This window comes from Ictalurus punctatus, chromosome 16 (assembly GCF_001660625.3).
Source record: "Ictalurus punctatus breed USDA103 chromosome 16, Coco_2.0, whole genome shotgun sequence".
Classification (NCBI taxonomy): Eukaryota; Metazoa; Chordata; class Actinopteri; order Siluriformes; family Ictaluridae; genus Ictalurus; species Ictalurus punctatus.
The window spans coordinates 22725505-22746115 of NC_030431.2; the positions used below are offsets into that span (position 1 = coordinate 22725505).

General features: G+C 41.0%; 1 protein-coding gene across 2 annotated transcripts in view; it reads left to right on the plus strand.

The window, feature by feature from the left end:
- The window catches only part of itga1 (integrin, alpha 1), a 67536-nt gene that overhangs the window by 35206 nt on the left and 11719 nt on the right, over positions 1–20611 (plus strand). For both annotated transcript variants that reach the window (XM_017489212.3, XM_017489213.3), the window contains exons 4-18: positions 909–1000; positions 1712–1826; positions 4240–4361; positions 5234–5382; positions 5504–5654; positions 7316–7490; positions 7968–8041; positions 8983–9127; positions 9855–9997; positions 10167–10310; positions 10974–11234; positions 11807–11937; positions 13817–13989; positions 14434–14573; positions 17736–17846. In XM_017489212.3, coding sequence (XP_017344701.1) covers positions 909–1000; positions 1712–1826; positions 4240–4361; positions 5234–5382; positions 5504–5654; positions 7316–7490; positions 7968–8041; positions 8983–9127; positions 9855–9997; positions 10167–10310; positions 10974–11234; positions 11807–11937; positions 13817–13989; positions 14434–14573; positions 17736–17846 — 2126 coding nt within the window. The remainder of the gene's footprint in view (positions 1–908; positions 1001–1711; positions 1827–4239; positions 4362–5233; positions 5383–5503; positions 5655–7315; positions 7491–7967; positions 8042–8982; positions 9128–9854; positions 9998–10166; positions 10311–10973; positions 11235–11806; positions 11938–13816; positions 13990–14433; positions 14574–17735; positions 17847–20611) is intronic.

Sequence of the window (20611 nt, forward strand, 5' to 3'; positions counted from 1 at the left end):
TCCTACTTTCTATTATCCAATTAGCCGTCATTTGCATTTTTGTAACCCAGAGCCTAATCTAAATCTTTTTGCTAGAAATTTCCTTATTTTATCTTAGGGGTGTGCAAACTTTTGACTTCAAATGTTCTTCGGCCCACGTTTGGCACTAAACGCATAACCGTACCGCCGTGTAGTCCGTACGAGCGGTAATAATTCGAACTCATGATTATCATAAGCCTCTTTCAGGCTTGTGTATAAATTCATTTAGTACACTAATCTGTTTAAATGCAATTTTTATTTTATTTTCCATAAAAGAACATCTTCAAGCCTTTTTTTTTTAATAAAAGGCTTGTTTTGTCCTTTTCGTTTATCGCTGAACTTCGGTCCATGCGTGCTGACAAAGTGACTGCAGTGTGTTATGAAACAATATTGCTCTTATTGTAGGTCTCAAAAGAGTCTTCTGTTCCTGGAGAGTGAATGACGGTCCTTATGCCTTCAGTCTTATTAGACATGACATTTGTTCGAATGCCAAAGGACAAGGACAGAATCGCACAGATGCAGTGCTCTCCTAAATTTATAATGTCTAGACTGTAAATACACAACTACACACAAAACGCCAGGTTCCAAAGAAGTCACGCTCCGGTCTTCAGTTATTGGGTGCTGGGTTTTTTTTGTCTGTCATTAGAAGCGTAATTTGTTGCTTATTGCTAACGTGTTGCCATTTTGTTCATGCTCTGTTGCTGTTTTTGTGGTCATAAATGAATATGCTGCATTGAAGTAGCAGGTAGTGTGGTGTGTGACTTCAAAATATCAGCATATAACCAGTGTTCAGTACAGTATGTTCTGTCTATGACATTTGTGTGCATTTTACAAACCACAACTCGTGACCGAATCATTTATACCCTTGCTGTCTGTTTTTATTTGTCCAGAATACACGACAATCCCAAACATACACGAAGTCAAAGAGAACATGACCATGGGCACGACGCTGGTGGCCGACCCTGACGGGAACGGATTTCTGGTACGGAGACAAAGTGTCCTTCACGATTCCAACTCATTTCCTCAAAGTGTTCCTCAAACCTCGGTCATGTGGACAGTGGACCGTCTGGCTAAAGTTTACGGCTGGGTGTTTGTGGAGTATTAGTCACATTTTCCACAGGGAGAGCCGCCGTGTCTCTGCGGTGCTCCAGCTTGAGTTTGAATTACTGACCAACTTTTGAAAGAATTAATTTATGAATGAAAGACTGACACACTTTTCCCTGCGGCTATAGTAGACAAGGTTCGGGCGTCTCCTGAAACTCTCATGTTCTTTTTCCGTCTCTCTCTCTCTCTCTCACTTTCTCTTGAAGAACATTGCACTTATTTGCACATTCTCTTTCTTACTTGCACTTTATCCTTCCCTTATTCCCTTATGTCTTTATTCCTCTCTCTCTCTCTACCTCTCTCTCTCTCTCTCTCTCTCTCTCTCTCTTTTTCTGTCTCACTTTATTCTGTCAGCATGGAATAGAGGAAATAGTATATGTTTTAATATAGAAATGGAGAAATGGAATCATATATAAATTTAGGTTGTACTTTATTTAAACATACAGTAGCTACAAGACTACAAACAAAAACTTTTGTTTTGGGTAAATCAGCAAAGGAGTATTCTTTTTTTTCTTTGTCACTTGTAAAGTGGGCGACTATGAAAAAAAAAAGTAGTGCTTTTTAAATATCAGTGTCAATATTCCTGTAGGCATGCGGTCCTCAGTACGGCTACATGTGTGGAAATCAGCAGTACATCACGGGTATCTGCTCCAACGTCAGCTCCTCCTTCAAGGTGCTCAACTCCATCGCCCCGACTATCAGAGGTACACACTTTTACATTACATTTATTCATTTAGCAGACGCTTTTAACTAAAGTGACTTATAAATGAGAAAATACAAGCAAAGTGATATATCAAGTAGAGAATAATACAAGTAGTGCTACCATACACATACACACACACACTCTCTTGTGGGACACATGGCAAGTGTGTATATTAACACATTCCGAGGCGTGTAAACTGTGGCTTGCTCTTTGGCCTGCATGCCCAATTTAGGATACGGTTTATAAGATGCACAGGAACCTGTGACTCATCATAAGTACATCATAAGCACACACACACACTCACACGCACACATACACATGCAGATATACACAGACATTTCCCCTGATAATGCACTTACAGCAGTAAGTCTCTGTGTCCCACATCAGTACTGTACTACAGAAAAAAAAACAAAAAAAACGGAGAGTTAGGAATGCAACCCATCCATCCATTTTCCATACCGCTTATCCTACACATGGTCACGGGGGAGCCTGGAGCCTATCCCAGGGACCTCTGGGGACACCCTGGACAGGGTGCCAACCCATCACAGGGCACAATCACACACCCATTCACACACTACGGACAATTTGGAAATGCCAATCAAATTACAGAGCATACATTTGGACTGGGGGAGGAAACCGGAGTACCCGGAGGAAACCCCCAAAGCACAGCGAGAACATGCAAACTATGAGAGCACAGGGTGGAGGCGGGATTCGAACCCTGGAGGTGCAAAGCAAACATGCTAACTGCTAAGCCACTAAATAAATTCAGAAGAAAATATGTACCATGAGCAAGTACAAAATAAAAAGCGACTAGGATTTATTTATTTTTTTCAACAAAAAAAAACAGTCCTATATCAAGTTGAGTCCTGAGTGATGTAGCTGAGGTTGAGGAACTGTCAGAGCCAGAGTTCACACGCCATGCTGACAGCGCTGACATTTCTACGTCCAAAAAATGCTAAATTTGATTTAGGCCATGCCCACTTCGAATTTACATCTGAATACAGATATCCTCTAATGTACAGCTTTTCATTCACATTTCTCAAAGATCTCATTTTGGTCGGAGTACAGTGCATCGACTTAACATTGGAGATATTGTTCACATCGCCACATCAACCATGGCAAAACATTCGAAGTTGTGTCTTTATCAATGGCAGACATTTACAGTTAGGAATGTATTTTCCGGGTGAGGGGGTGGGGGTGGAGTCTGTTCATTATGATCCATGAAGACAGTCCCTCCTGAATTAGCTCAAAATCAAGCAAACACCACAAGATACGTATCACGATCTCGCCGGCAGATGGCGCCGCGACGGCGATGTGCACGGAGAGACGGAGGGCGCGCACGTGCACGAACCAGAGCGAGCACATGCTCGCGGGTTACGTATGAACTATGGAGACTTTGTTTACAATGGACACGTGTGTTTGTTTCTGTTCTGTTTCCTCCTTGTTTAGTCATTGGTTGTTTTTCGAGGGTATGTATTGATTGTTACCAGCTGTCAGTGTTCAAGGTGATTACATTTGTTATTTAAACCCCTCGCATTGCTGCGCACTTCGCACAGTATTAAATGTTTAAATGTGTAATGGTGCCACGTAATTGTGTGTCCACGCTCTGATCTAGTTTCATGTTTCACGCCCCGGTTCTAGTTAAATAAGTAATTGTGCCATGTGGTAGTGTTTCCATGCCCTGTTCCAGTTTCATGTTTCACGCCTCGGTTCTAGTTAAATGATAAACAGGCTTAACCACGTTTAAGTACGTTATGTATGTGTTAGCCACTTTCATGCTAAACGGCCTTCCTCTCGTGTCCTGTTTTGGTTTCATGCCTTGAATCTCGCTTCATGCTATAGACCACGTATCTCTGGTTAGCGAACGTGCTAACCACTGTGCGCCCGCGTATCTCTGCTCATGTTTATTGACTTTGTGTTTGGAATAAAGACCTTTGATCTGCATTTGCTTCCGTTTAGAGTCCAAAATCTGGGCCGAAACGTGTCCTGTGACATCATCACAACACGCATTCAGTCAAAGCCCTCTTTGATTCACGTGCATCGAACATGAGTACAGCTAAGACGTCTCGTTTACCAAGAAACATCACTGCGAAAGACAATTTTGTGCAGTATTCCCAAGTTCAAGTAATTTTCCACACAAAAAAAAAAAAACACAAAAAACTCTGCAAGTTGCATCACAAATTTTAAAAAATGCCGCCGCAAGATCGAGCATTTCCGGCCTAAAACTCCACAAAATCCTATACAGACTGCCTGGTGTTAGATATGTTCTGAAGCCATGATATGTACTACACATTAAAGCGCAGCATACAAATATATTGTGAAGCATTTATTTTGTCGCTCAATGTTTCACTTTGTGTCCTTGCTGCCATTTATTTATTTATTTATCTATTTATTTATTTATTTATTTTTACCAGAGTGTCAGCAGGACATGGACATCGTCATTGTTCTCGATGGATCCAACAGCATTTTCCCTTGGAAGCACATCACAGAATTTCTGGTCAAGTTTCTCAAAAAGATCGCAATCCCTCCAGCCAGGGTGAGCTTCCTCCTCCAGCGTATTCACTTAATAAAGACCTAACTGTGTCGTATTTACAAACGGTGTAAGCATGAACCACAGAAATGATTGCTGTACATGTCTTGGAACAGGAAATTTGATGTGTGGGAGGAATAGTTTGGAAAGTGGCTTGATATTAGACAAAGCTGGTTTTAAACCAAACCTTCCAACAGATCTGTCAGTATGGAAAGAGACAGTGTGATGTCTTTTATACCTCTTATACCATATATACCCTGTACCATATACAGGTTAGTTCCGGTTATCACTTACATTACCGCAGCTACACACTCTCATCACTTTACCAGTCTGTGATCACATTATTTAATGATATTATCGTGGATGAAATGGTAAAGTTATGACATCGCCTACCTCGGTGTTAATCACTCGTGCAGCCTCAGTGAGGTTTTGCTGCGGTGTCTCATTAAAAACTGTTTTAGGAAAATCCTTTAGACAGAGACGCGCTTTGGAGAAAGTCGAGACTTTTCCTGAACGTGGCACTGGAAACTGAGGAAGACCGTATTTTCCTTTTTAATACTGTGTATGACATCATGCTGAATGAATCACTTCTCTGTGCACTGTGTTGATCAGAACATTATGTGTGTTTGTGTTTATCGTAAATAGATATATTGTCGAATGCAATATGTAAGAGATAAAACATATGCCGTTTGAGGAAAATAATCAGTGACAGAGCGATGTGGTCCATTATCAAACCAAAGTTCATTATTTTCCTATAATAACCTGCCCCAAAGTGCTTCATTCCTTTTATTGCCCTGTAATTTGTCAACGATTACATCGTTTTTTATTTATTATTGAATGGCACGTCATGATGGATTTTTTTTAATCCGTTTTATCAGGTGGGCATTGTGTCATACGGAGATGACGTCGGTCATGTTTTTAACCTCAGCGACTTCTCTAACACAGAGGACCTGGTTACAAACGCATCCAAGATCCAACAGAGGCGGGGCTTGAAAACCATGACAGCGCTGGGAATCGATACGGCGAGGTGTGCGCCGGGTGATTAATTACATATCAGGAGTTAGAGGCGACAGTTAATGATTCATATTAGAATGTTACTGTATGTTACTGTTTTTTAATTGATTAACTGATCAGTTCTCCGTTAACAGGAAAGAAGCGTTCACTGAGGAGCGTGGAGCCAGACCGGGAGTCAAGAAAGTCATGGTGATTGTTACAGATGGAGAGTCACATGATGACTACAGACTGAAAGACGTCGTCCAAGACTGTGAGAAGGACGGGATCGAGAGGTTCGCCATCGCTGTGAGTGTATTCGCTCGTTTTTTTATGGAAGACTATTAAAGACTCGTGCTTGGTGTCGGCCATTTTGTACAGCTGCCTGTCCAACCGTTCATCGTTCATGTTTGTCTTAGGTACCGTTTTCAACACATCTAATAATAATTTACATTTAGGGATTTTGGACAAATGAAACAAAACAAAACATACATGCTGAAAAAGTAACATAACTGGGTAACACTCTACAGTAACAGTACATGAATAGACATGCATTAATATCCGAATTAATACTTACGTAAATATGAATTAATGATGAGTTAAGGCATGAACTAATCACAAACTAATGAAGAGCTAACCTTAACTATGAATTCATGCCTGAATGTTAGTTACTGTATTAATTAACACGTCGGGGTAAACTAAATCAAACGTGCTCTCTAATAAAGAATATGAATTAAACGTGCATCGTACGTATGTTTAATTTTTCATATTACCCTGCATACTTTTCTTGTCATCCTTTTGTTGTTCTACCATGTAAATTAATCCAAAGTAAAAAAAAAAAAAAAACACCGTAGAGTACATGTCATATCACAGCAAACCAGTGACTACATTTCCCATCCTGCACTGCGGCCTACAAACATGGCGGCATGGACGGCAATTCCCAGAACTTCTCACTTTCATGCTAATCACGCACACCTGCATCCAATCTCACACACGATCACAACACACATAAAAGAGATCATCTGTGGACAGTGACAGAGAGCAGATGTCCTCCTCATTGATACCTGTCACGTTATGGAGTTGAGGACGGATGCGAGTGCAGATAAGAGCTTTATTATATGAGAGACAGGCAGACAAATCCAAATCGTGAAGCTTAGACGTGGTCGTGAACAGGCAATAAGGTCAGGCGATCGGCAAACGGGCATAAACGAGGCAAAATAAGAATCGAAAACGAGGGCTATAATATGAAACACGATGAACAACGGTTTGCTTGGTAACACACGGAATAAATACTTCACAAAGACTTAGCGTTCAAACAGTCTCTTTTATGTGTTTGTGTGATTGGATGCAGGTGTGCGTGATTAGAATGAAAGTGAGTGTTCTGGGGATCGCGGTCCATGGCGGCCATGTTTGTAGGCTCTAGTGCAGGATGGGAAATTTAGCCACTGGTTTGCTGTGATATGTCAGTACAGTTGAAAAACCTTAGAGTCTTCAATTTAGAGTTTGTTCTCAAAGTTTAGTCCGAGAACAGCTGTGATAAAGCGTATTTAAAAACATGACCCTATGAGTCGAATTGTTGTTTTTTTGCACACGTATTAGTTTGTATCCTCCCTTTTAATGGGACCTAATTTACTTTCTGTTACAACAATAACAAAGTCTCAGTGGTCCTCCAAAACACATTTATAACTGAAGACAAAGTCAGCATCACACATCCAATAGGTATCAGATATTTGCCCACTTAAATACCAAAGAAATGTTGGTCGCTAGCTAAGCAAATGTTACCTCTCTGTCAGTCTGTAAAGGCTTATAATGTACAGTGGGAAAGAAGATCCTGTTTTCTGTTGATTTAACATAAAAAGATCATGAATGGGTAACTTTAGCGTGTTGTTGTCCCCAGTCTCAGCTCATACTTGGATAAACATTGGGATCCGTTAAAGTAGAACTGACATTCAGTTTTTGGTCATTCGCAGGTTCTTGGTGATTATAACCGACAAAATAAAAGCAAAGCGCAAGTGAATACGTTCATTGAACAAATCAAATCCATCGCGAGCAATAAAACTGAAGATCATTTCTTCAACGTGGAAGACGAGCGGGCACTGATCACCATCGTCGACGCACTAGGGAGCAAAATCTTTGCCTTAGAAGGTAATGAAGACTTTCTTACTTTACATATCATAGTGAAACCTGAATCTTTTTTTAGCCTATGACTCAATAGGCATTAATTCCCGATTCTCTATATATCAAGTATACAAAAGACTTGCCAGCGAACATGCAGGGACAAGAGAGAATGTGTTAGGAGTTATGAGTGCTGGAATTAAGTTGTAAGAGTATTTTAAGAAAAATGTTAACTATAGCGGTAACAATATATTCTGTGTGATATTCATTGGTGATGCTAATTTAGCTATCTAGCTAAAGTTACTACACAATTGCTGCTAGCTGGTTCACTAGCTAGCCAACTTTCCGAGGAAATATTTACTGAAAATGTTTTCAGAATGACAATATGCTGGTGCGATGAATTTGAAGGCTTTCAATTGGTTCTCAGTGACACTTGCTTGATGTATGCATCACACTATATAACAGAGACGATAACTGACTATGACTATGCTTTGTATTGCTGAACAGCTACATCTGGGAATCACACGTCGTCTTTTGAAATGGAGATGTCCCAGTCAGGCTTCAGCGCTCACACGTCTAGAGTAAGTCCCATTCTCTCCAAAACATCCAGAAAAAAAAAGTTTCATCTAGAGAAACGTTTTCAGTCGTATCCAAAAAGGACCGGCGTGGCTGCAGGCTCTCATTCTAACCGAGAAGGAGCCTTCACTCATCATAATACTCAGCTCATCTTAGTCTCGAATCAACTTTCAAGTGCGCCTCCAATTTATCTGTAACGCCAGCCTTTTGTGGATAAAATTGAAGACCCTTGGTCTACAGTAATGCTGCGTTCAATTAAAGGTTGTAACTTGTGATTTCTGACCTCTAAACTGGGAAAACCCAAGGAAAACTCCCCCTCCACTCGGAATTCCTTCTCGTGAACTCCGAGTTCAGCAACTGTCGTCTAGACTTTAAAGGAGTTATTGAATCTTGAATCTTGAATCGCGACTATACTAGTTGATAAAGCTAGTTCGCTGTTTTGAGGAGGTAAATATACATCATTCATCACAGTAAGCTGACTAGCGGCTAGCAAAAGACAAACATGGTGGGGCTCATGGTTTGTTCCCACTTTGTAGCTCAAACGCACAGCGGTTAATTCTGTCAGTTCACTGAGTCAGAGTCATTCGATGTTCTTAAGGAACTGGTGAAGGAAGATGGGCTTTTTTCGCTTTGAGTGCTCTTAAGCTCAGTCAGGATAGTGAAACTGACTAAAATAACACGTAGACACTTGATATCAATATGACTCCATTAAGGAAGCGAGAAACATTAGAGTTCCTCTCTTTATTTATAAATAAAGAACCCTTTGGGAACCCCATGATCTACAAAGTGGCTTGTTGTGCATTCCATTGAATATAGACGTTGTTATTTACATTTTGTGAAATTTCTTTATACAGAGCATAAAGAATAGGGAACATGTCATATTCCCTATGATATGCATATACACTTTCGTATATTAATTATTAATGATATTGTTTACCGTCTCTAGGCAGGTGTGATGCTGGGTGCAGTGGGAGCGTACGATTGGAACGGTACCGTCGTCATGCAGTCGGGTAATCAGTTTGTCGTGCCCAAAAACAACATCTTTCACAACCCTTTAGTGGAGCGGTACCAAGGCATGGCCGGATACGTGGGTACGTATTAAACTGAAACCGTTTTTTATACGGCACCTGCAGAAACATCCTCCCATCTCAAACCACCATGTGTCATCCCCTTTCATTCCACCACGAGCCGTCTGGATGGAGCGCGTAAATAAATAAAGGGCACATGTCGTATTCTTCCTGACAATTCCTCACACAGGCAGAGAATCAAGGCTTCGGTCGCAGTCTAAACACTCCACTGTGTTCCCATAAACACTTTCCCATGAGAACAAAAATTCCACTGCTCTAGACATCCCCTTTTAAGGAGCTTCCTCAGAGTCAGAAGTGTCCGTGGGGTTGAACTGAAAAGGAGAAGAGCTTAGAATATAATAATAGCGCATCAGTGTGGTGGCGGGGTTGGGGGGGGGGGGGGGGCTTTTGGCTCAGCACCAAACGCCTCCAACGTAATAAAAGTTTAAGACTCCGAGTGAATTATTGCAAATGACACTCCAGCTGTTTTGCATTCATTATAGCGTCTCGAGCGGAATGTGAGGTCACAATAAAATGTACCGATATTACTTCCTCATAGAGATAAGTGACTCATCCCGAGCTCCGCCCACACGGAGGATCGTGAAAGGTTTCATGCCGAGATCCTCGTTATGTGCTAGAAGAAAAACTCATGATGTCTACGTTCTCAGCTGTTTGACAGTGTAGCTATAAACGAATAAAAACGACATGTTTTCCTTTAATAAATAACGTGTTGTGGGATTTTGGGATAAAGGTTACGACGTGCAGTCGGCGTACACGCCCTCTGGAGTTCTCTACATCACCGGAGCTCCCAGATACAACCACACCGGCCGAGTTATCGTGTACCGCTTCGACGGGGAGAACGTCATGGTCACGCAGAACCTCGAAGGAGAACAGGTGCCCGCATAGAATCCTGATACAGTTGAAAAAATGTGATCGATATGAACGCATGTTAAATACAGCGCGTACAATATAGTGTACTATAATACTATATGTAGTGAATAAATGACAGTTACATTTGAATAAATGCTCCATCTTTTAAACGCCACGTTTGTGTGTGTGGCAGATCGGCTCGTACTTCGGAAGCGTCCTCCAAACACTGGATGTGGATCAAGACTCGTACACAGACCTCCTGCTGGTGGGAGCTCCCATGTTCATGGGGTCTGAGAGAGACGAACAGGGGCAGGTCTACGTCTACAAGCTCAACACGGTACTGAGACAGAGAGAGAGAGAGGTCAAATTCTCAGAACGGTGTTATTTTCTTAAGCAAGGAGGCATTTCATTTCAAACATTTTATTTCGTGGCTGATATTTAGCTCAGCCTGGAATCCACATAACAATCTGGCACCTTTAACTCATCTCAATGCTAAGGTCGATTCCCTGATGGCTTTCCATTCCCCATATAATGTACCATTCGCGCCATAATTATTGGCATCCTTATTAAATATGGTTGTTTTTTTTAAAAAGTTATTTAAAAACTGTCTTTACTTTCACACTATGCGTTATGACCCAGATGAGGATGGGTTCCCTTCCGAGTCTGGTTCCTCTCAACGTTTCTTCCTCATATCAGCTTAGGGAGTTTTTCCTCACCACCGTCGCATCCGGCTCGCGCGACAGGGATAAATTCACACACTTAAAATCTCTATCCAATGTTTATATATTTCTGTAAAGCTGCTTTGAGACAACGTCCATCGTTAAAAGCGCTGTACGAATAAAATTGAATTGAAATTGAATTCTATTGTGAGAGAACTCAAGCCTTTTTCCTCGAATAAATTGAAGTGAATTTATTAAGGAAAAAAAATCCTTAACAAAGAAATATACTATATTAAATTATGACTGGTTAAATTGAATAAACAAAATGAACTATTCCACAGGAGGGCATGTTTGAACACGAGATGACCCTGCGGCCGGTAAACCAGACGTGCTGCACGGCGCACTCACGCGCTTCCTGTACGAGTGTGAATAAGAACGAGCCATGCGGCGCTCGCTTCGGTACAGCCATCGCCGCTGTTCCCGACCTCAACCTGGACGGATTTAACGACGTAGTGATCGGGTCACCACTGGAGAACGACCACCGGGGGGCGGTGTACATCTACCACGGCACTGTTCGCACGATACGAGAAAAATACGTCCAGGTAATGACAGGAAATGAGACTATTAAAGGTTCAAATCAGACAGTGCTTTTTTTTTTAATGAATGACAATCAGCATTAGAACGACATTTGTTTACGCAGAAATATTTCATACATTACAGTGGGTGGACTTGTTTCAAAAGGTGACAGAAACAGAGCGAGACACCGTTAGAGCTGTAACCGTAGCTTCAATCATAGGATGGTTGTGTAAAGGTTCCTGTTTTTAATGTACTTCGCTTCATGTTGTTTGGGATTTTTGCCTCTTCCTTATCTGTTATTCTACAAAATATATCCTGACACAGTTAATATTTTGGGTATTCATTATTTATTTCCTGTTTTTAGCCAGTTGTGAGGACCAGACGTCCCAGTAATGATAATAATACATGAGAATTTAGAGATTATGAGGAGATTTGTCATAAAAATAAAAATACAGCTTTTATGTGAAAAAGTGTAGCTGTGTTACTGGTAACTGTGGTTAAAGGGTTTAGGATTAGGTGTAGACATTGCGTTATGTAGCTACAGTAATGATAAAGTCTTACAAAAACAGTAAAATCAATGTGTGTGTGTGTGTGTCAGCGCATAGCTGCTGGAGGTGACGGCGAGAAGATGAAGTTCTTCGGTCAGTCCATTCACGGAATCATGGACTTAAATGACGATGGAATTATAGACGTCACTATTGGAGGTATCGGAGGGGCTGCGCTGTACTGGTGAGTGTGTGTGTGTGTGTGTGTGTGTGTGTGTGTGTGTGTGTGTGTGTGTGTGTGTGTGTCCATAATAGAGGTGTTGTGTGTTAAATTAACAAATGAAACATCTTTAGTAAAGATAAATGAGGAGGGGCACGGTGGCTTAATGATTACCGCGTTTGCCTTGCACCTCCATGGTTGAGGGTTCGAATCCCGCCTCTGCCCTCTGTGTGCGGAGTTTGCATGTTGTCCCTGTGCTTTGGGGGTTTCCTCCGGTTTTCTCCCCCAGGCCAAAGTCATGCATTGTAGGCATTTCCAAATTGTCCATTAGTGTGTGTGCGATTGTGCCATTTGATGGGTTGGTACCCCATCCAGAATGTCCCCCATCTTGTGGCCCGAGTTCCTTGGCATAGGCTCCCCGTGACACTGTGTAGGATAAGCGGATGAATGGATGTTTATCAAATCACTGGAAGTGAAGGCAGAATAGATTGTGTGTAAAAGTATATTAGACTTCCATTACATGTTAGCTACATTTGCCTCATGGCTCAAAATGTACACATCTAGTAGCTACACGCTTATAATAAGACAAAGTCCCTTTTGTTATTATATAAATGTTCTTGTGCTCGTGTACAAATAAATAATCCTAAGGTTTTGATCACAGATCCGAACCCACAACCTTCTGAATGTCTTCAGGACATCGTTTCTCTATTCAGGTTTGTTCCTCAGCATCTCTTGCTGCTGAATATTCCCGTACTCGCTCCTCGTTTTCAAACACAGGAATTTCTCACTCTCAAGAGCAAACACCAGAGCCCGGCCGCGCTTCCTTTTTCAGAGCCGTGCGGAGTGAAGTTGCAGAGGAGATCCAAGTCACCCACTCACTCCCCCAAGTCACATCCCTCCCTCACGCCCGTCCTTACTCCTCCCTCGCTTCCTCCACACAGCTGCTATGTCCGAGCGGATCTGCGAATATGAGTAAACTCCGCCGTCTTGGCTCTCGCTGATCCTCCACCCAGTCTCTTGACATTTTCATTTGCATGTCACTGTTAGAATGTGGAACTGTTAATGGGATAAAGGTTTCCTGCTTTAATGGAGAACATTCAGTTCTGTCCAAAACCTGGAGCGGAGGCATGGCACGGGAAGTTATGAGCTATGGGGCTAATGTTGCTATTAAGTAAAGGAAGCTTATAAATACCAAGTTAGCATCAGGCAAACCGCAGTCTTAATTAGGTACTTTTTTGATTCAGAAAAAAAACCTTTTGCACATAAAAACAAGTCTTCAAGGTTCTCGCTCCTCCAAGATGTGTTGTTTCTTCCATATTTGCAGTAAACAATGCCTTGCATAAGGAATAAAACACTTGGAGATGTGCTCTTATAGATAATGTTTCTTATAACAGCACCCTTTTAGTTATTTCTTTTAATACCATGGCAGTTTGCCAGTGATTTATAAGTTTGCATTGAACGAAGTTTGCATCCCTTACATTACATATTAAGTTAATAAGACAGAAAAAAAAAAAGCTTGTCATGTTGACACAGCTTGTCCTGTTACTGAGAAAACGGAAAGCCAAAGAGCCTTCCTGAAGACTTTCCCACAGCGGAAAACGCACACACTGTTTCGAAGCCCTGATACTGGAGATTCCACCGTCTGTACATCAGCCATTTACGTGTTTTCATCTGTCAAATACACTTTTTTTCCATTTTGAAATCCGTTTATTATTATGTCTTTTACGTGGAGCGTCCGCCATACAAGTTCTTGTGAATGAGCTGTTACTATAGAAACGCTATACGGGGGCAATGAAATAAAGCTTTTATTTAAATAAAATTAATAAATTGTAATAATCAGCCTGTTCTGTCCAATCAAATTTGAGAATTCAACAGCACCGTGGTACGATTGTTTTTGTCACAGGTCTCGGGACGTTGCCGAACTCCGCGCCAAGATGAGCTTCGACACCAACAAGATCAACCTGCAGCAGCCGACCCAGCTGTGCCAAATGAACGGCAAGGACACGGTGTGTGTGAAAACCAGAGTGTGTTTCACGTACAACATCAAGTCCGAAAAGGAGACGGACCCGGAGACATGTGAGACATTAAATATCTCTGTTCTAGTCCAGACTCTTATTCCACAGTCTCAGAATTCCCATATTTTAATAACATACACCCACAAGATGACATGTCCTGTAAAAAGCTGGAACGCTTGTCTTTGGTTTATTGGGCTCGTGAATAAATACAGAAAAAGACCTTGGAGTAGGAAAGGTTCGTCTAGTTGAATGCCGGTGTATAGTGTGTGTGTTGCATATAGTCAGCGTTTGACTGATTCACTTTGACTGTATAATGTTTCCTTACTTTATAGAACACTCCTCAGATCAACATATCAGTTATTTCATACGCCTCTGCGTAAACTTTAAGCAAAGATTACCCCTTTCAGTAGGTGTATTTACTGAGGGTAGGTGTAATTTTACATATAAAGATAGTAAAAAACCTGTGTGTGTGTGTGTGTGTGTCTGTGTGTGTGTGTGTGTGTAGTGATCCACTACACTCTGACTCTTGATTCTCTGCGTGCCATTTCGAGAGCAAGATTTAAAGATACGGACGAGAGAAAAATCCAGAGGAATGTCACCATCAGAAGCACTGAAAAGTGCAGTGAAATCTCCTTCTACATGTCGGCAAGTAAATCAGTCCACACACAGACACACACACATGTCTTTCTATCCTTATGAGGATCTTCTATTGCCATAATTATCACTGTGTGCCTGCAAAAATAAATAAATAAATCCGTTCCGCGGTCAAAACTGTCCTATAGTCCTAGTCTATTATATAGATATATAAGAGAGAAGAAGGAAAAAAGACAAAAACAAGGCCAAATACACTACACACATGCACACATTTATCCTGTACTTGGCTGACGGGGTAGAATCGGATATCGTCTTCTGTTCTAAATGAGATGCTTTTCTCCGTAACATGGTTGTAAAGAGTGGTTATTTGAGGTATATACCATGGTCTGTCTGAATTCTCGATTCTGATTGGCTGAAAGGTGTACATTCAAAACCGCATAATGCACAGGTAGTTCCAGTCAGTTTAATCACCGTTGTATGTGAATGTGCTGCGTATAAACAACTCTAACCATAGTAACATACAGTTACAGTAGCATACCGTAGTTAAAGTCACAGCTTCATTATCAGTAGAGACGCGGCACAGACGCAGGTAATTCTCACACACACATACTCTCTCTCTCTCTCTCTCTCTCTCTCTCTCTAATAACTATTTATCATAATCCATTCAAATAAATGTAATCTTATCACACTTTACGTTATCTACTTTATAGAATTCTAGATTGAGCAACCTGTGTATAAAATTAATAACTAAAATTAACCGTTATTTTTATCCTTTCAGTCAAATTTTGCTCTGCAAACATCAATGACGGCTTTAACTTGTCAACGCTGGCAAGTAACCATCGTATAAGCGGGATAGTCCGTGGCTAGGTTAAATTAAAGTACACCAATTTAATGCACTTCGCTTCGGGATGGTTCTTCGCCTCCATGTTGCGCATTAAAATCGTGTAATACACAGCTAGCCGTGGATTATCCATTACGTCATAGGTTTCCAATAATCTTGAACACATTTCTGGCCACATCCCATTTTTCCTCCTATTCTGGTGTTTGATGTGAACATGAACTGAAGCTGCATGATTTTATGCACTGTGCTGCTCCACATGATTGGCTGATTGGATCATTGCATGAATGTACAGTTGTACCTAATAAAGCGGACAATTAGTGTATACGTACATAGTAAACACACACACATACTTAAGAGCACAAATGTCGAGTTTGCTGAGTCACAGGTGTGTTTGGGGGTAAAGAGGGCGGAGCTTTAATCACAATTGTTCATATGACATCACCAGACCAGTTTACTTAAAGCGCAACTATTATGGTTTTTCAAATATTACCTTTCATGTAGTGTGTTATAGAGCTGTTTGTGAATGTAAAAACGTCTGCAAAGCGCACGACAAACGGAGTTATTGACTCCCAAAAGAAGGAACCGATTCTGAACAGCTGAAACGAGTCTTTAGTAATTCCAGACTTGCTTTTTTAACAAAAAGCCCCGCTTCTGGTCTTTATCGGCTGCTCGCTGACAGCAGTAGACCAATCACAACAGACTGGCACATCTGACCAATCAGAGCAGAGTATTCTCACTGAAAGGAGGAGTTTAGAATGAATCCTTTAGAACGAATCAATTAACGAGTTTTTTTTTGATGTTGTAGGGGGAAAAAGGTAACGCTGCAGTTTAAATTATGAGCACGTTAAAGTGTTTTTTTGACCTCAGATGCATGTAAATCTATTGTATGAGACCTTTAAAACAAAATTAGGCACGTTTCAAATCCATAATAGGTGCGCTTTAATCGTTTGAACTTGAACTAGTTGTTGCATTTGGCCCTAGTTGTTCTCCTTCTATTTTTAATGTTTTTCCCCAAAAAGGAGCGTTGGCTAGACGGTGTGTGTGTGTGCGCGCGTGCTGATCTGCATTGTATCTGTAACTGAATTCAATGAAAACATTACACCGCACATTGCATTCATTGCTTTTACGCCACTATCTTGTTGATTTAATTGAACTTGAACTGACTTGCTCCTTTTTTAGAACAGGTAGCAAAAATATGAAGATCAGTAACAATCATGCCTGGAGTGTAATGTAGAACAGAGCGTGTGGCATCAAAGGGAAGACAGCAGCGAAATTACATCCAGACCACTCAGAAACAGAACAGAACATTTCTCTGTAGATTAAAAAAAATAAAAAATAACAGTCAAGAGAAACAAAATGGTTCAAAATTATTACTGAAACATTTTACCACTGATTGGCCGATGCTTTCTTTAGTGCCAAACTCTGAGAACTCCACAGAAACATGTCCCAGTTTTTCAGTGTGATAATCAGATTAGCCGAATGCTAACTACATACTGTATGTCAGCAGCTTGTTTTTGTCATTATTTAGTTTGATGTAGTGCATCACACAATATAATAGTTTAGCAAATTAGCTATGAAATAAACTGGTGCCTGAATACAAAACTGTACTAATGTTAGCCAGCTAACTAGTTAGCTTTATTGTTAACATTCCAGCTGTAGCTGTCTGATGCTAAGAAGCTAGCCTTGTGTATTGCTAAGCATAATATCCTGAGTTTAAATAAACAATATAATAGGTTATCAAATTAGCTAAGACAAAGAATTGCCTGATTACAAAACTCTACTGATGTTAGCCAGCTAAATAGTTAGCTTTATTGTTAACTTTCCAGCTGGAGCCATCTAATTCTAAGAAGCTAGCCTTGTCATCAGTCCAGCTAGTTTATACACTCTTAATTCACTATCTAGAATTCTCTCTCTCTCTCTCTCACTCTCTCTCTCTCTCTCTCTCTCTCTCTCTCTCTCTCTCTCTCTCTCTTCTTTTTTCCTGTCCCTGCTAACAAATTCCTTACTGTCCTCTAACTAGAGCTTGGTGGTAACAGGTTTTGCTAGTCTTAGTGAGTTCTCTAGCATGCTGTTAGTAAACAGTCGTATAATTAGCGATAGTTGTGCTGTGTAATTGACATAATCGGCTGTGAAGCTTAAAAAAAAAAAGATTAAATATTTCCACATTTATTTTGTGCAGCTGTTTAAAAAAATAAATAATAATAATGATAGCATGGACTGTAACACAACGATAATCAATACAGCTCTGGTCTCAGAGTTTTTGGACCTGACTGGAGATAAGTACGGTTTGATTTAAGGCTTCCTGAGCCGTAATGAGGCCAGAAAGGTCCTGACCTTGACAGATGTGCCATGTTGTTTTTTCTTTATTGCAGGACAAATTAGACTTTAGGGATCCTCTGATGGTGTCTCTGGACTTCGGGTTAGTGGATACAGACAGCGGCCCAGTGCTGGATGAAGCTTTACCAACATCACTCAATAAAACGGTAATCTTCAGTTCAGACTTTCAATCTAAAGGGATGGTGGTGGTTTTACTACCAAACACTTCCGTGTAGGACTTGGTACATGATGGTGTGTATTACCAATAATGCACTGTGAGCAGATTTCAGATCTATCATGCAAATTATTGTGTAATGACGTAAAGCCAGCAAGCGTTAAAAATGATATATGTTGAAACGTAAATAGTTTAACATGTGTTTCTAATTGCCTAGAAACATCTCTTTGACCTGATTAAGAATGCAAAGATATATGCATAAATAAGCAAAAAATATGCTAATTGAAAATGCCCCTGTGTGATCCTGCTGTTGCAAATAGCTAGCCGGCTAGTTTACTCGTTTGCTCGTTGCATTTGCGTATTTAAAAAAAAAAGTTAGGGGAAGATACAGTGTTCATGGAGATCATGAGATTTCCAATGTCATATTCTTGATAAATGGGTTTGCTAATGATTTTATCATTTATCCGCCCCGCATAAAAGATGCTAACATTTTGTTGAGAACACACATGGAGTTCATACATAACCCCGCCCCTTAATCTGGCTCTACTTTAAATGGAAAAATTTAGGGATTTCAATTGAAATCAGCTATCCAAGAGGGGCTAATCATTTTTTTAAAAATCGTATTATTTTGAGTGTGGGGTAGAAGCGGAGAGTTTTTTTTTTTTATGGGTGAGATTAGCTTTATCTTCACCGGGTGTTACTCATTTAATGTTAAGACAGGAATGCGTGTGCTGTGAGTAACAGCTGTGAGCGATCCAGATGAAGTTGAGCGAAGTGTTTCATAAGTACTCTGAGATTTTCCCCTCTTTAGAGAAAACGTTTTTCTCCCACTCAGTGCCGTAACGAGAAGCCGATGGCGCTGGGAAACTCTCACGCTCTCTGCGTGACTCCGTTGGGAATCGGGAATATTGGATATCAAATTTCGCTGATGATTGGGAATGTGTTTAAGATGAAGTAGCAATGTGACTGCTCTTAGAGTGCTGGGCTATAAAAGATGTGACTTAAAGTAGGTCACAATGATTTAACGCTTTACACACACACACACACACACACACACACACACATCTGGCCCTGTAGCATTAATGAGGTTATCAGTAAGAAATGGGAGTTATCTTAGAGACTTGCTGTAGTGCCTGGTACTGCTTCTCCTCTCTCTCTTTGAATGGGACTCCAGTCCAGACCACCGTACACACACTCGTTCACACTCACATTATTAGATTTACCTTCGCTAATTCGCATAGCATGTTTTTGGGAGATGGGAGAAAACTAGAGAACCCAGAGGAAACCCACATGGACATGGGTTGTCCACTAATCGTAGGTGTGGCGGTTCGATTCCCGGCCCATGTGACTCCACATGCCGAAGTGTCCTTGGGTAAGACACTGAACCCCAAGTTGCTCCCGATGGCAAGTTAGCGCCTTGCATGGCAGCTCTGCTACCATTGGTGTGTGAGTGTGTGCGTGAATGGGTGAATGAGACACAGTGTACAGTGCTTTGGAACCACTAAGGTTAAAAAAAGCGCTATATAAGTGCAAACCATTTACCATGGGGAGAACATGTGAAACTCCACATAGACAGGAACCCGAGCTCAGGATCGAACCGGGGACCCTGGGGCTGTGAGGTGACAAAACTGGACTATACACATCAATAAGAGGTTGTATATGACAAGAAAAGACGAAACTACAGTTGTAAGCTTCCTTTTCTTCCATTTTTAAACAGGAACTAAGGTAGGAGCTAAAGCTGTGAGTGGGGAACTGAAGAGAACGTCGGACGACATGGGTCATGGGATTGGTTCGAAGTATCATGTGATCGAGTTGTTTGGAATTCTCGTTTTGTTGCACATGTACACTGAAAACAAACGGTGTTTGGCGTGTTCATTAAAAGATTTGATGCCAATTTTGGTCAAAATGTGAAAATTTTAAATCTCCTTTTAAGGCTCAGAGACTCAATGACTCATTGTAAGCGTGAATCCTGATAGAACAATTCTTCCAAACAAATTTCGTCCATTCTTTCTCTCAATGTTGATCTTGTCCTTCCTCCAGACACGGAACTTGCCCACACACCACGGCGAGCGATAAGATTCTGGCAGTACACAATCCTCAGAGATTGCTGAGATGTTTGTATGAAGCAGCAGGGAATTATAACAGAACAAACACACCAGTTTTCATGACATATTTAGACGATATATCAATATACAAACAGATTCTGACCTTTACAGAGGATTTGCAGCGTGTGTATGTGGAGTGTGAAGGCTCCCTGCTGTTCAGTTGGACTGTGGTTGGAGTAGCCGGGAGTGGCGTATGGGCTGTGCGGTGTGGGCGGGCCCCGTGTGGGCTCTGGGTGGGTCATGCCTCCTTTAATACCCAGTATGGGAGCATGATGTACTATATTCCTTGTCTAGCTTGTATAGTATGTGTAATAATGTAAATATTATAGTTGCTTATAAGCACGATAGGGCTCAGTGGGACGGGTTTTCCCAGTGGCCTGTGCAGCACTTACGAATAATAATGTAAAATTGCCAGGGATTGCACGAGTATGTACCCCTGTTGGTATTTTGTGAAGATTTATGACATATAATTCCAGTTCAATCCATTTCAGTTCTAGCTTCTAAAAGTTCAAGAGGGTGAATACTTTTGCAAGGCAGTGTAAATTTATCCGAATCGTTTCTTGAAACGAAACGCGTATAGTTGCTAGTTTATTAAGTGATATGTCGGAGTTGATACAATGAGCTGGCAATTTATTATCGGAGGACGCATTTG